General features: G+C 40.2%; 1 protein-coding gene across 1 annotated transcript in view; it reads left to right on the top strand.

Annotated features, from left to right (window-relative positions):
• CACNA1S (calcium voltage-gated channel subunit alpha1 S) overlaps window positions 1-17867 on the top strand; it is a 960893-nt gene that overhangs the window by 473481 nt on the left and 469545 nt on the right. The window contains exon 17 of the mRNA XM_075853532.1: window positions 4493-4562. Within this exon, the coding sequence (XP_075709647.1) occupies window positions 4493-4562 (70 nt within the window). The remainder of the gene's footprint in view (window positions 1-4492; window positions 4563-17867) is intronic.

Genomic DNA, 17867 nt, shown 5'->3' with positions numbered 1-17867 from the left:
TAAACTAAATAATTTAAACATTATCATCACTTTCACATATTACATATCTTAGTAATTCGGCATCCTGCTTGATAATTCACAATGTAATTTCATACAGAGAATATAAGCAAATAAATCATCCTTCACACCGGGAACTGCAGGAGTCCTGAATCCAGACACTTGGACAAATAAATGCCACTTCGGTAGCCCCCTGGTATGAGTTGCTACTGCAATTCCCTCCGTCACCCTGTTCAGGGTTCAGGGCTTCAAATGAGCAGCGCGAGAACAGAGTCTCTACCCATCCAGGTTGGACATAACCCACACTCACATTCATACGCCTTCTTTATAAACAGCAAGCAGTTAGTAATTTATATTGCATGAAAACAGAAAAAAAATATCAATAGTAGTTCAATATAGAAAAATTAAATGATCTACCTGAGATCCCTGTTTCTTCCCTCGGACTGACTACCGAGGCTTCTTCCCCCGGCGAAAAGGGAAAACAGAGAGACAAGAGCTCACTTACCCGGGTTTGATGTTTCCCTCTCCGCCGGTGGTGTGCTGCCTCTCCTTGTTCAGTCCTGGTGAAGATGTTTACACAGGATATCTCGCTGGGTGCCTCCAAATGATAACGCAATTCTCAAAAGGTAGATCGACACCGATACGGCCGGAGACAAACACAGAACAGACAAGTATCTGATTACTGTAGAGGTCTGAGCTAGTCCCGGCCTCTATCGTTTATTTATACTTGTTCTATATTCATGCAATACCATAAGACAATAAGACAATAAATATCATACAAGACAGTATTTTGGCTAACATACAGTAACATAACAATTGGAAATAGTCAGTCCTTCACCTTTAGTACAGTTCTAGAGAATTCTAAGGACAAACATCTTTTCTTCCCATTTTCCTATCTCTACTCCCCCTGACCTATGTATTCAATCCATCAAATTCTTGCAAAATAATAACCAACTCTTTCCTCCCTCCTTTCCTCGAAAACAACACCTGCAAAAACAGTTTGTTCTGATTAACTATTAGGATAAGGCTTTATTCAGACGGACGGGAAAAACGTCCGTGCAACGCGCGTGATTTGCACGCACGTTGCACGGACCTATATTAGTCTATGGGGCCGTGCGGACATGTGCGTGATTTTTACTCAGCGTGAGTCCGCTGAAAAAAAGTCACGACATGTCCGTTCTTTCAGCGTTTTGCGCGAATCACGCACCCATTGAAGTCAATGGGTGCGTGAAAACCACGCATGCCGCACGGAAGCACTTCCGTGCGAACTGCGTGATTCGCGCAACAGCTGTCAAAAGGATGAATGTAAACAGAAAAGCACCACGTGCTTTTCTTTTTACAAACATCCAAATGGAGTGTCATAATGATGGCGGCTGCGCGAAAATCACGCAGCCGCGCATCATATGCTGATGCCCCACGGAGCTGTTAAGTGTTTTTTGCGCACGCAAAATGCAGCGTTTTTGCGTGCGCAAAAACGCCACGCTCGTGTGAACCCAGCCTTACTTTAACACCGTCCTGCAGAAAAACAAACCTTTACACAGCTTCGTTGACGCAAAAAATTGTGCAAAAGCTGCAATACATTAAAAAAACAAACATATTTTTCCGACAATAAGACACACCTGACTATAAGACGCACCCAGGTTTTAGACAACAGAAAATAGGAAAAAAATATTTAATATTTTCACAGGATATGTTATATATGTCAGATAAATGTAAGTCCCACCTCTGTGATCTACACCTATATCTAGAACGGGGCCCCTTAAACCCCGTTCTAACTTTTTGTGCTCTCCCGGCCACTTAATGATTATATGGTTGAGTTACTGAAACAGCGTATCTCGCTGGGCTATGCTGTTTCTTTAACTCCCATAGTAGTGAATGGCATGCGAGCTACGCTGTTTCCGTAATGACTATTCAGATGTATGGGAGTTACGTAAACAGCGTAGCTCAGCGAGTTACGCTTTTTTGTAGCTCGACCACGTAATCCTTAAGTGGCCAGAAGAGGCATAGAAAGCTAGAACGGGGATTAGGGGGCCCCGTTCTAGAGATAGGTGCGAGTCCCAGAGGTGGGACCCGCATCTCTCTGACATTTATGACATATCCTGTGGATATGTCATAAATGTCCTTCATGGGAAAACCCCTATAAATGGTTAAACAGCCAGGAACAGCGCGATCGCTGTGTCTGGCCATTAGAGTAGGTGTCAGCTCTAAAACATAGCTGACACCTGCAGTGTATCGAGCGGGCCCCGTGCACATGGCCATAGTATTAATTACGGGCACAAGACGGCCGCAGACAGTCACCCTCATTTGCGGGCTGTGCTCCCATTATAAAGTATAGGAGCATGGCCGTAAAATAAAAAAATATGACACGTCCTATATTTTGCAGATGCTTTCTATGGCCCAGACACCTTCCCGTTATATATGGGAAGGTGTTCGTGGGCAATAGAAATGAATGGATCCGTACTTTGATACACAATTATCTGTCAAAATTACGGTCGTGTGCATAGGGCCTCTGTCTCAAGAAGTGGTTATTAAGACCATAGTATTTGGGAACCTGGAAGTGAGGGCGCCCGTATTGTACCAGAACAACACTTTTCCAGCAAATCTTCCCAAACTACAAAGGAGGAAAAGTCCCAAAAGGGTGCAGTGTGTGTTTTAAAAGGGGGGATAAGAATGGACACCATTTATTCAGTGCACAACGGATTGCTTCACACATCTATGGATAATTGTATTATTTACCCCATTATTATACCCTCTTATTATGCCCTGATGTACTCCGCACAGCTTACATATGCTTCCACATTATAAACTGAAATACCCGTAAAACTTCAAACAAAATTACTACCCAGAAAAAACGTGTTCCAAAAGCCAAATGGTGCTCCCTCCCTTCTAAGCCCTATCGTGTGCCCAAACAGCAGTTTACATCCACATCTATGGCATTGCCATACCTGGTAGAACTCGCTGAACAACCCATAAGATTCTCTAGTGGCACAAGGTGGGCACAACATATGGGTATAAGCATGCCTCAAAGAAAGAGATCCATGGTAGTTTAGCACAATTACTCATTCAAAAAGGGGATATCCAACACATCAAGTGGAATATATAGAGTGACCTACCCACAATGAAGCTACCGCGCAGAGATGATGGCAGACCCGACGCTGGTTTTTGCTATGCCTTCATCACACACGGATGAAGGCATAGCCGAAACGCGTGTCGGGTGTGGCGTCATTTTTCACTTGATGTGTTTGAAACATCTTTTTGAATGAGCAATTGTGCTAAACTACTATGGATCTCTTTATTTGAGGCATACTCGTGCTATTTGTGCACCTTACATCGCTAGGCTTTGTATGAACGACTGTATATGCTCCTTGCACAGGCTGACGCCTCCTTTTGCATTGTATGACTCATTTTTAATCTTTTTGTATGCATTTGTTTAATAAAGCAATTTTTTTTTTTCATTGCTCACTGTATTCAGATGAATCATGTATGTTAATTGACCTTTCTTTGTAGGTTTTATCTGTTGCAGTCAAGTAGCAGACTAGGGCCACATATGGGATATTTCTAATAGCTTCAGAATCAGGGTAATAAATATTGAGCTTTGTTTCTCTGCTGTGTTACAGGAAAAAAATTTGAAATTTCACCTTTATTTTGTTTTCATTCCCGTGAAAGGGGGCACTGTTTTTAAAATGGGGTTATTTATAGGGGGTTTCGTAGATTCCCCCCCCCCCCCAAAGCCATTTAAGAACTAAACTAGTCCCTAAAAAAAGAATAGGTTTTGGAAATTTTCTTGAAAATGTAAGAAATTGCTGCTAATGTTAAGCCATGTAATGTCCTAGAAAAATAAAAGGACGTTCAAAAAGTCATACAGACTTAAAAATAGACATATGGTAAATGTTAACTGTAACTATTTTGTGTGGTATAAACAGATACATTTACATTTTTTTAAAAATTCCAAATTTTCTCCAAATTTTGGTGCTTTTTACAAATAAACACTGAATATTTTTACCTAATTTTACCACTAACATAAAGTATAATGTGTCACGAGAAAACAATCTCAGAATCGCTTGGATAAGTAAAAGCACTACAAAGTTATAAGCACATAAAGTGACACGTGGCAGATTTGAAAAATGAGGCTTTGTCAGGAAGATCAAAACTGGCTGCAGCGGGAATTGGTTAAGCATGTGCTATATGTAAGTAACTATTCCTCTTGGCATTAATGGCTGAGACTCACCATTTGGTTGTGTCCACGGAGCCTCAATGCCTGAAGGTGTAGCAGACACTTATTTTCTTAACCCTGAATGAGACTTACCCAGCTGCTGATCAATTTTCTCTACCGTATCTTATTGATTCTATTACTTAAAAGTTTCTGTCTTGGTGACATATTTCCTTTTAATAAGTAGACGATTCTGAAATATTATCATTTCTATGTTTTGATTTGAATAAAAAGCCTTTTACTCTAGTGCTAATATTGTCCTCTTCCATTCCTATTTGTTTGCAGCTAAAGATAGATGAATTTGAATCTAATGTAAATGAAATCAAGGATCCTTATCCTTCTGCAGACTTCCCAGGTAAGATATTGTTCTTACATTTTGTTAAAAGCATTCAAAGAATTACAGTGTATCCCTTTTGACATTTCATAGCATGAATAACTTATTGATTGTAGTTTACTATATTTCAAGGAAACATACATTCAAGATTGTTTTCTCCATCCAAATTGTTTTACAGTATTTAGTTTAAAAACCTTGTGAAATTTATTATAATACAAAAAAAAGGGGGGGGGGAAGGGCCAAAGGGAACTGGGAAAGGGGCAAAGAGAAAAGGAAAAGATAAAGGGAAACACTGGTAAATAGGCACTCGGCTCAGCGTTGTATAAAAATGATGTCAATGATTTAAAAGAGGGTAGCGGTAAGCGCGACCCTATATCGATTTGGACAAAACACAAAATACATACAATAAACAAACAAAATTAGGCACCACAGGCCCGGCCGGGTCACTAATAGCTAATATACATAAATGATCAATAATAATCAAAGATTATAGCATGAAGTTCATGATCAAGTATTGCAGTATGGTAAGCTTAGTAATAAACCCGTTCAGTAATGGGCAGTCTGCAGATCATGCGTTTTTATAGACCCGTTTAGTAATGGGCAATGTACAGATCATGCGTTTAGTAATTAAGTAAATTCTACGCATTAATAACAATGTGTTAGATGTGGATACAAATTAGTGAAACTTCTTGATGCACTACGTTAGTATATTCACATATATAACCTATGGATCCCGCTATAAGGATACAATGAAAGGGGTGTAAGCAATATATATAACCTACAGAACTCGCTGTAGGAAATGACACTGCAAAATTGCAATAACTTGCATCAACATAGCATACAGATTTTAGCCAACAACATTTGTTCAACAGCACACGTCAATTGATATACTTATCGCCAATTATTATGGCTTCTGCAGTGTAGATTGACATGTTGTCATTGGATTCCATATGTGCTGTCGATCTATCAAATTTGCAAGCTTTAGTGCATTTCCAGAGATCATGTTGTGGCCGGCATCCAGGCCGGAAATACGGAGGAGTCCAAAGGGCAATAATGGTATTGAAAAGAAACAGATATTGTTCCAATGAAAAAAGTTCCTTGATGAACCATGTACCATATGGATTAGTAGGCAAGCAAATTGGGACGGCACGTATGTGTATCAACCACGTCACTCCGGTCATCAAGCTCTTGAGTCATCAGGCTCTCATCGACATAAAAGTTAAACGTCCAAGACGTGTATGCAGCAAGCGGTTCCACAGGTGAGTCCACAAATCAATCCACACACTGCTCGGCATGTGACGTCATGAAAAGAGGGCGTACGCTGACGCGTTTCGTCACCACGTGACTTCCTCAGAGTGTAACAACACCATCGATGTCCACCTATTTTAATGGGCTGACAGCCAATTAGAAATCAGAATCGCCGTCATACAAATCAATCCAATCCTAGGTGCACAACACAATACCAGGTAAGTGTATAAGTAAATTTTTGTGTTAATACTTAGTTTTAGATCATTGTCAGATGGATATCAAAGGGAAAGAAATATTAAACAGAAAAATTTATTAAATAAATAAGAAAAAGAAAAAATGAAACTGAACGGAAACACGCATAAAGAAAAATGCAGGCTGGGTCCCGAGAGTCCGCCCATACGACAAAGTCATGTGGACAGAGTCCCGGGACCCATACCGCATTAGAGGAACATATGTAATTTAAGTTCATTATTTAAACCCAGGGGATTAATAGTTTTAAGGGTGTAAATCCACATGCTCTCTTTTTGTAGCAGCAACCGATCACGGTTAACGCCCCTATTTCCTCTTGGGAGTTGATAGATAGCCATAAATGATAATCCTTCTGGCGATTGTTGATGACAGTCTTTAAAATGCATAGCTAAGGGACTTTTTTCTTCTCCCTACCGAATATCCCTTACATGTTCGGAAATTCTTAGCTGTACTTCCCTTATAGTTTTCACTACGTACATTTTTTTACATGGACAGTATATTAAGACGACAACCATTGATGAACGGCAATTAATGAAACTTCGAACATTGAATTCTTTACAGCCATCGGAGTCTGACAATGTATTTGATTTTTTTACAAATTTACATTGGGAGCATGTGCCACATTTAAACATTCCCTTAAAGGGGTGAGTTGGCCATGATGGAACATCAGATCTTCTGAACTCCGATCTGACAAGGAGATCACGCAGATTGGGTGCTCTTCTAGCAGTCATGCTAGGAAAATCACCCACCATATTATGTATTTCGTCGCTTAGTGTTAAATGAGACCAATTCTTTTGCAGGATTTCTCTTATCTTTCCCCAGTGTTGGCCATATCTAGAGATAAATCTGATTTTGTTTTCAGTTTTTGAGGCTACCAGATTTTTCTTGTTTTTTTTCCTTACTTTGATCATATAAGAGATCCTCTCTATTAGTGTGTAAAGCCCTATTGTATCCTTTTTTTATGCTTTTTCCTGAATATCCCCTTTGTTTGAACCTAAGTGCAAGATCATGAGCTTGCTTTTTGAAATGGTCAAAGTCAGTACAGTTTCTGCGAAGACGCAGAAACTGACCTACCGGGATGCCCCGTATAAGGGACTTTGGGTGATGGCTTTGTGCTAGCAAGAGGGTATTACCTGCAGTTGGTTTTCTAAAAGTGCTAGTCTCCAGTTTATGGCTTTTAGCCCATTAAAATAGGTGGACATCGATGGTGTTGTTACGCTCTGAGGAAGTCACGTGGTGACGAAACGCGTCAGCGTACGCCCTCTTTTCATGACGTCACATGCCGAGCAGTGTGTGGATTGATTTGTGGACTCACCTGTGGAACCGCTTGCTGCATACACGTCTTGGACGTTTAACCTTTATGTCGATGAGAGCCTGATGACTCAAGAGCTTGATGACCGGAGTGACGTGGTTGATACACATATACGTGCCGTCCCAATTTGCTTGCCTACTAATCCATATGGTTCATAAAGGATCTTTTTTCATTGGAACAATATCTGTTTCTTTTCAATACCATTATTGCCCTTTGGACTCCTCCGTATTTCCGGCCTCGATGCCGGCCACAACATGATCTCTGGAAAAGCACTAAAGCTTGCAAATTTGATAGATCAACAGCATATATGGAATCCAATGACAACATGTCAATCTTCACTGCAGAAGCCATAATAATTGGTGATAAGTATATCAATTGACGCGTGCTGTTGAACAAATGTTGTTGGCTAAGATCTGTATGCTATGTTGATGCAATTTATTGCAATTTTGCAGTGTAATTTCCTACAGCGAGTTCTGTAGGTTATATATATTGCTTACACCTCTTTCATTGTATCCTTATAGCGGGATCCATAGGGTATATATATGAATATACTAACGTAGTGCATCAAGAAGTTTCACTAATTTGTATCCACATCTAACACATTGTTATTAATGCGTGGAATTTACTTAATTACTAAACGCATGATCTGTACATTGCCCATTACTAAACGGGTCTATAAAAACGCATGATCTGCAGACTGCCCATTACTGAACGGGTTTATTACTAAGCTTACCATACTGCAATACTTGATCATGAACTTCATGCTATAATCTTTGATTATTAATGATCATTTATGTATGTTAGCTATTAGTGACCCGGCCGGATCTGAGGTGTCTAATTCTGTTTATTTATTGTATGTATTTTGTGTTTTGTCCAAATCGATATAGGGTCGCGCTTACCGCTACCCTCTTTTAAATCCTTGACAATACATTTTTGATATTTTTATACAACACTGAGCCGAGTGCCTATTTACCAGTGTTTCCCTTTATTTTTTCCTTTTCTTCTTGCCCCTTTCTCAGTTCCCTTTGCCCCTTCCCCCCCCTTTTTTTTGTATTATAATAGTCTATAATTACTGGTTGGCACCGTACGATCTGTACTGAGCTCTAGCATGTGATATGATCCAATCTCATATATAGTCTTGTTAAATTTATATACGCACAGAATTCTTGCTAGTTAGAAGAAAAATAGTGATTTTACAGTTCAGCTTAATTAATGGTGTTAAATACGTTTTTTTTCCTTTAGTAAATAAGTGACACACACACACACACACACACACACACACACACACACACCCCAGTTGGTTCTAGTTAATAAAGAAATGGACAAGTATGCACAATGACTCTCCCTTGAAATGAATGCGAGTTGCAGAAACAGTGCTGCATGAGAATACAGATATGTTTGCAGTTAAAATACATATAGGTTACAGTTTACAATATGAGCGTTACACGTAAGGGTTATTAATTAAATATTATTAGACTTTTGTAACATTTTCTTCATTTTAAAAAATAATAAATTTTGCAATAAAGATAAAAAAATATTCTACCGTTTTGTGTCTACAGTAATCTATCCAGTCTCATTCATATCCCTCTTTTTGCTAACGCATGACTGTAGCAGCTGACTATACACGGGATTTATTTGTAGTCTGTAACATGGAGACATATACACTATATGGACAAAAGTATTGGGACACACCTCTTAATCATTGAATTCAGGTGTTTAATTTAGTCCTATTGCCAGAGGTGTATAAAATCAAGCACCAAGCCATGCAGTCTGCCTTTACAACATTTGTGAAAGAATGGGTCATTTTAACCCCTTAACCCCTTAAGGACACAGCCTGTTTTGGCCTTCAGGACACAGCCAATTTTTTTCAAATCTGACATGTGTCACTTTATGTAGTAATAACTCCGGAATGCTTTCACCTAGCCAAGCGATTCCGAGATTGTTTTCTCGTGACATATTGTACTTGATGTTAGTGAAAAAAAATTTGGTCCATAAATTCTGTATTTATTTGTGAAAAACACCATAATTTAGAGAAACTTTATGAAAATTAGCATTTTTCTAAATTTAAATGTATCTGCTTGTAAGACAGATAGTAATACCACACAAAATAGTTACTAGTTAACATCCCCTATATGTCTGCTTTAGGTTTGCATTGTTTTTTTAACGTCCTTTTATTTTTTCAGGACGTTACAAGGCTTAGAACTTTAGCAGCAATTTCTCACATTTTCAAGAAAATGTAAAAACGCTATTTTTACAGGGACTAGTTCAGTTCTGAAGTGGCTTTGAGGGCCTTATATATTAGAAAGTCCCCATAAATCACCTCATTTTAAAAAATGCACCCCTCAAAGTATTCAAAACAGCATTCAAAAAGTTTCTTAACCCTTTGTGCGTTTTACAGGAATTAAAGCAAAATAGATGTGAAATGTAGTAATTTCATTTTTTTTTTTTGCCAAAATTCATTTGTAATAAAAAAAAATTGTACCACAGAAGATTTTAGCCAAGAATTGCAACTCAATATTTATTACCCTGATTCTATAATTTTTAGAAATATCCAACATGTGGGCCTAGTATCCTCTAGGACTGAAACACGGACCTCAGAAGCACCTGGAGGATTTTGGGGCCGCCTTATTTTAGAATATTTTTTAGGCACCATGTCAGGTTTGAAGAGGTCTTGTGGCGCCAAAACAGTGGAAAGCCACCAAAAGTGAGCCCATTTTGGAAACTACACCCCTCAGGGAATTTATCGAGGGGTGTAGTTAGCATTTTAACCCCACAGGTTTTTTGCTAAATTTATTGGAAAAAGTCTGTAAAATTGAAAATCCACCTTTTTTCGAAAAAACATAGAATTTTTTAATTTTTCCAACGAATAAAGGAGAAAAAGAACCCCAGCGTTTATAAAGCACCTTCTCCCGATTATGGCAATACTCCATATGTGGTAATAAACTGCTGTTTGGACCCACGGCAGGGCTCAGAAGGGAAACAGCAGCATTTGGATTTTGGAGCACATATTTTGCTGGAATGATTTTCGGTGCCATGTCATATTTGCAACGTCCTGGAGGGACCAAAACAGTGGAAACCCCCCAAAAGTGCCCCCATTGTTGAAACTACACCCCTCAAGGAATTTTCCTAGTGGTATAGTTAGCATTTTGACCCCACAGGTTTTTTGCAGAATTTAGTGGAATTCGGCCGTGAATATGAAAATCGACTTTTTTTCTGAGAAAACTTAGAAATGTTTAATTTTTACTAGGAATAAAGGAGAAAAATAAACCCAAAATTTGTAAAGCAACTTCTCCCGATTACGGGAACACCCCATTTGTGATATTAAATTGCTGTTTGGACCCACGACAGGGTTCAGAAGAGAAGTAACGCTATTTGAAGCTCAGATTTGTCTGGAATGGTTTTCGGGTGCCATGTCGCGTTTGCAGAGCTACTGAGGTACAAGTACAGCGGAAACCCCCAGGAAGTGACCCCATTTTGTAAACTACACTCCTTAAGGAATTTATTTAGGGGTGTAGTGAACATTTTGACTCGAAAGGTGCTTTTTAGAAGTTATAAACACTGGGCCGTGAAAATGCAGAATTTAATTTTCTCCAATAAAGCTTATCCTGCTTCATCCTCAAATTTTTCTTTTATACAATGGTAATTAAAAAAAAAAAAAGCACCCCAAAGTTTGTTGTGCAATTTCTCCGGATAAGGCCAATACCCCATATGTGGCCATTAACTGCTTCCTGGGCACACTGTAGGGCTCAGAAGGGAAGGCCTACCATTTTGTTTTTGGATCTTGTGCTGAATAATACTCCATATATGATTTTTACACAGTTCCAGTAGGTTTCTAGGGCCTACTTTTTACGTGGATAATTTTTAAGCAACACCTTAAGTTCAAGAAATGCCTCATAAAATTGCACCCTTCAAAGCACAGTATTCATCTAGGGGTATAATGGGAATTTGTATTCTTTTTGGGGGTGGGGAGGCGGGTGTGGTATTATTGAGATATCAAATTAATTTGGAAAATAAATGCCATGGGGGTATTTAAGAAGTAAATGGAATGGATGTGATGTCATTGGAGTAATTTAGAGGGACAGGTCATACAGTAGTGAGTTGTGTCTTTCCTAATCCCTCTGCTTGAGCAAACTCGACACCTTTTCTGGGGTTTTTGTTTTTTTCCTGTGGGGGGAAGTACTCCCGGGAAATGTTAGCCATGTATTATTCTGGAGATCCCAGAAGTGCTGCTACCTTCACTGCTGACCTCTGCTTCCTGGTCTCCAAAAATCATTTTTTTTATCATTTTTTCTTGGAATCCCAGGAAATGTTACTTATTGTCTGCTGTTCTGTAGAGAACAAAGATGTTTATAGGGTGCCACTTGGGTGAGGTATACCGCCAATTTTTATAACACACCTTAGATTTTCTTAGGGCACTGTAGGGCTGCAGTACCTGGTCCGAAAGATCCACCCCTCTCAGGAATTGGTTATAGTCCTGGATGCACACAGGTTTGGTGGTCTGCTCTGTGGCTCCTCTGACTGGAAATGGGGTGGATCGATCAGCATGCAGTGTGGTCAAAACAAAGACATCATGCTTATCTTTATATTTGACAAGCATCAAATTTTCGGAAGAAAACAGCCCTGCTTTCCCCACGGCGCAGTGTCTGCTCTATAAGGGACTTGGGGAGACCCTCTTGATTTTGCCGAATTGTGCCACATGCTAGTGTGCCCCTGGCAGAAAGGCACTTCAGGAGGGGGACGCTATTGTAAAAATTGTCCACATACAAGTGGTATCCTTGGTCTAGTATGGGGTGGAGCAAATCCCATAATATCCTCCCACTTATTCCCAAGACAGGGGGACAGTCTGGTGGCTCGATCTTCGAATCCTTCCCTTCATATACACGAAAGCGCGGTGTATACCCAGACACACTTTCGCAGGCCTTATACAGCTTCACGCCATACCTAGCCCTTTTATTGGGCAGGTACTGGCGGAAGTGTAATCTGCCTTTAAAGTGGACTAGGGATTCGTCCACTGCTAGGCATTTTTGGGGCGTATAGACCTGACTGAATTTTAAGTTGTAGTGGTCAACTACTGGCCTAACTTCATACAGTCTATCCTAATTGGGGTAGTTTTGGGGTGGGCACTCATCGTTATTGTTGTAGTGAATGAATTTTAATAAAATTTCAAAACGGGTCCTGGGAATGGCCAATGATAAAGGATGTTTCTGTTCCAATAGGAACGTATCGTGGGTTTTTTGGTAATGCCCATACTCAATAGAAGTCCCCAGAACTTGCGGATTTCAGTGGGGTTTGTGTGGGTCCATTTTTGGGGCCTGGCATAAAAACTATTTGGATTGCGGGAAATAAATTGCTGGGCATATATGTTCGTTTCTGCCACAATCAAATTTACAAGGTCATCAGTGAAGAACAGTTGGAAATAGTTCATTTCACTGAAACCTGCGGTATCTACATTGATGCCTGGACTCGCAGTGAATTCAGGCACCTGGGGCACAAAATTATCTGCGGGGATCCATGTGGAGTCAGCTGTACTGGGCTGCGATTGTGCACTACTGACGCCTACCCTTGGACGCCTATGTGGCGGTTCATCAGTAGATGAGTCACTAGACGAAGAGGACACTAAAAATGTCACCTCTTCCCCACTACCAGAATCAGAGTCCTCAAAGAGCATGGCACATGCCTCTTTGGCAGTATACAGACGCTTAGTCATTTTTTTTTCTTCTGTAAACTTAGTAACAAAGTTTCACTGGTGTTGAAAGTAACGTAAAACTTTTTTTTTTTTTGTGTTTTTTTATTTTATAGAATAACTAATTCCCTAAAACCAAGTTATTTTTTTTAATCTATCTACAAAAACTCCCGGGTAACAGGTGTCAAACGCAGGTGGATGGAGTTTGGTATGTCCCAATTAGGCGCAGAATACAGGACGGTAGCGATGAGACAATGAAGGGGTGAATTTATTTTACACCTCACTTTTCATACCCGTCACTGGGCAGTGATTTGCAGGTATCACAGGATAATTACAGGTGGGCAGTGATTTGCAGGGATCACATGTCATACTGGTGGCAGAGTGCTGATGAGGCTGATTGGTGCCAATCAATCACAGGAGGGTGGCGAGTCAATGACGGGATTACTTTTTTTATTTTAAACGCTGGGCAGTAACAGACGTCTTGGTGCACAGGAGCCTGAATGCGGCACAGGGGGGCTGGATGCGGCACATGGGGGCTGGATGCGGCTCATGAGGCTGGATGCGGCGCACGAGGCTGGATGCGGTGCACGAGGCTACCAGTCTTATTATAGGGCACCAAGGGTACTGTGGTACAGATGGCTGGTGATGGACACCTATATAGGTCACAGGACAGCTGTATAAGTCACAGGACAGCTGTATAGGAAAAGGACACCTGTATAGAGCACAGGAAACCTGTATAGGGCACAGGACACCTGTATAGGGCACAGGACACCTGTATAGGTCACAGGACAGCTGTATAGGTCACAGGACAGCTGTATAGGGCAAGGACACCTGTATAGGGCACAGGACAGCTGTATAGGTCACAGGACACCTGTATAGGTCACAGGACACCTGTATAGGGCACAGGACACCTGTATAGGGCACAGTAGATTGGCTGCTGGGTGATCCAGGGGTTAATGTATATGGTTAATTACTAATTTATAATCTATCTAGCAATAGCTCCTTCTCTGATCGCTTCCCTGACAGAAGTGAAGCGGTCAGAGACGGAGACTACACTAAACTCCCCTCTCCAACTGTCATAATAAACTGTAATTGGTCCATCAGCACTGATGGACCAGTCACAGCGATCGCCGGCCGAGGACAGCTGTGGTTGGTCCTCGGCTGGCATCCCCTGTTACTAGGCTGTCTTGGACAGCCGTATTTCCAGAACTGTAACGCTGTCAAAGTCAAATTAAGCTGTGATTGGTCCATCTGCACTGATGGACCAAACACAGCGATCGCCGGCCGAGGACAGAGTTGCTAGGCTGTCTCTGACAGCCGTCTCTTTTAAACTTCCGCCGCACCAGGATGTAAATCGTTCGAAACGTCACACTAAGCTGTGATTGGTCCATCTGCACTAATGGACCAATCACAGCCATCGCCGGCCGAGGACAGCTGTGATTGGTCCTCGGCCGGCATCCTCAGCTGCTAGGCTGTCTCGGACAACAGTCTGTTTTAAACTGCCGCCGCACATCCCGATGCGGCGACAGTTTAAAGCGTTCACGTAACTGTACGTGGAAATGCGGGAACAGACCGCATCCCATCACGTACAGTTACGTGAAATTGCGGGAAGGGGTTAAGGACCCAGACAAATTATAGAAATCTGACGTGTGAATATATCAGGGAATCCAAGTGATTCTGACTGACGTTGGTTTTAATGTCACATATTGTACTGTCTTTTAGTAGTAAAATTTAGTTAATACAGTTTGCATCTTAATAATAATTTTTTACCCATTTTAATAATGTCAAAAATGTATTAATATATTGTATTAATTTGCTAACAAAAATATATTTTCATGTGTTTTCTTAATTGTGACACAAATTATTTGTAACGATTTTTAAAGTTTGAGTATATTTTAAGGCTTTCAATTGTAAGGGTATGCTCACATGCAAGATCCTAAACAGCTGAAAATTACAGAGCTGTTTTCAGAGAAAACTGCTCCAAAAATGGCTCAAGAAGTGACATGCTCTTTCTTTTTATGGAGCAATTTTTTTACGCGCCGCTTCTTAAAACTGGTTCTTCTGTGCTCAAAAATACCACCAATGTGGCCCTAATCAGGATCGGCCTTAAGTTGGATGGCGTCCCATGCGGGACTCTCTATTGCTGCCCTCCACAAATCAAAAATTAACCACATATATAGACATGCACATACTGGAACATAAATACTGTACATACATAAAAGCATATATTTAGACAACAGGAAAATACATATACACACATTCTGGAATATATATATCTATCTATATATATATATATATATATATATATATATATATATAAAGGTAAATATATAGACATACAGACATATATATATATATATATATATATATATATATATATATATATATACAGTGAAGGAAATAAGTATTTGATCCCTTGCTGATTTTGTAAGTTTGCCCACTGTCAAAGACATGAACAGTCTAGAATTTTTAGGCTAGGTTAATTTTACCAGTGCGAGATAGATTATATAAAAAAAAAAAAAAAAGAAAATCACATTGTCAAAATTATATATATTTATTTGCATTGTGCACAGAGAAATAAGTATTTGATCCCTTTGGCAAACAAGACTTAATACTTGGTGGCAAAATCCTTGTTGGCAAGCACAGCAGTCAGACGTTTTTTGTAGTTGATGATGAGGTTTGCACACATGTTAGATGGAATTTTGGCCCACTCCTCTTTGCAGATCATCTGTAAATCATTAAGATTTCGAGGCTGTCGCTTGGCAACTCGGATCTTCAGCTCCCTCCATAGGTTTTCGATGGGATTAAGGTCTGGAGACTGGCTAGGGCACTCCATGACCTTAATGTGCTTCTTTTTGAGCCACTCCTTTGTTGCCTTGGCTGTATGTTTCGGGTCATTGTCATGCTGGAAGACCCAGCCACGAGCCACTTTTAATGTCCTGGTGGAGGGAAGGCGGTTGTCACTCAGGATTTGACGGTACATGGCTCCATCCATTCTCCCATTGATGCGGTGAAGTAGTCCTGTGCCCTTAGCAGAGAAACACCCCCAAAACATAATGTTTCCACCTCCATGCTTGACAGTGGGGACGGTGTTCTTTGGGTCATAGGCAGCATTTCTCTTCCTCCAAACACGGCGAGTTGAGTTAATGCCAAAGAGCTCAATTTTAGTCTCATCTGACCACAGCACCTTCTCCCAATCACTCTCAGAATCATCCAGATGTTCATTTGCAAACTTCAGACGGGCCTGTACATGTGCCTTCTTGAGCAGGGGGATCTTGTGGGCACTGCAGGATTTTAATCCATTACGGCGTAATGTGTTACCAATGGTTTTCTTGGTGACTGTGGTCCCAGCTGCCTTGAGATCATTAACAAGTTCCCCCCGTGTAGTTTTCGGCTGAGCTCTCACCTTCTTCAGGATCAAGGTTACCCCATGAGGTGAGATTTTGCATGGAGCCCCAGATCGATGTTGATTGACTGTCATTTTGTATGTCTTCCATTTTCTTACTATTGCACCAACAGTTGTCTCCTTCTCACCCAGCATCTTACTTATGGTTTTGTAGCCCATTCCAGCCTTGTGCAGGTCTATGATCTTGTCCCTGACATCCTTAGAAAACTCTTTGGTCTTGCCCATGTTGTAGAGGTTAGAGTCAGACTGATTAATTGAGTCTGTGGACAGGATTCTTTTATACAGGTGACCATTTAAGACAGCTGTCTTTAATGCGGGCACCAAGTTGATTTGGAGCGTGCAACTGGTCTGGAGGAGGCTGAACTCTTAATGTTTGGTAGGGGATCAAATACTTATTTCTCTGTGCACAATGCAAATAAATATATAGAATTTTGACTATGTCATTTTATTTTTTATTTTTATATATATAATCTATCTCTCACTGGTAAAATTAACCTAGCCTAAAAATTCTAGACTGTTCATGTCTTTGACAGTGGGCAAACTTACAAAATCAGCAAGGGATCATATACTTATTTCCTTCACTGTACATGTGTGTATGCATATATATATATATATATATATATATATATATATATATATATATATATATATATATATATACAAACTAAAGTAATCCCACAGCACTCCGATGGTTCCAAAAAGTATGTGATTTACTCAGTCAACTGCTGCAACATTTCCATCCTGCTTTTTCGAGCAGGTCCTATAGCAGGACGGAAAAAGATCCTATAGCAGGACGGAAACGTTACATACTTTTTGGAACCATCGTTTATGTCTTATAATCCACGGATTTGGATTACCTGCTTGCACCCATTACCGTGTTGGAATCTGTCGCAGAGTGCTGCTTATCTCTACCTATGTATATATATATATATATATATATATATATATATACATACATACATACACACAGGCACATAAATACACAGACAGGAACAAATACATAAAAAGCACATATACACATATACACATATATACAAGCACAAAGACACATTCACATACAGACCCACACAGGCACATACATACACAGTGCAGATAATGCAGTAGATGTTACCTGCAGTCCTGTGTAACACCACAGATAAACACAGTGAGAACTCTCTGAGTACAGATAATGTAGTGGATGTTACCTGCAGTCCTATGTAACACTACAGATAACACACTCTGATAACTATACCCCCACAGGCACATATAAACACACACAGAGGCATATATATACACACACACAGGAACATGTACACACTAACACAGAGACATAATGACACATATATAGACACACAGGCACACATTATGGAACATATACACATACAAACATAGACTTACTGTCACGATCTCGGGGTATTTGGGGCTGCTAGGCCGCTCCACTATAGCAGA

Source organism: Rhinoderma darwinii, chromosome 2 (assembly GCF_050947455.1).
Source record: "Rhinoderma darwinii isolate aRhiDar2 chromosome 2, aRhiDar2.hap1, whole genome shotgun sequence".
Lineage (NCBI taxonomy): Eukaryota > Metazoa > Chordata > Amphibia > Anura > Rhinodermatidae > Rhinoderma > Rhinoderma darwinii.
The sequence above is the reverse complement of the archived record's forward strand: the minus strand, read 5'-3'. Positions and strand labels throughout refer to the sequence as shown.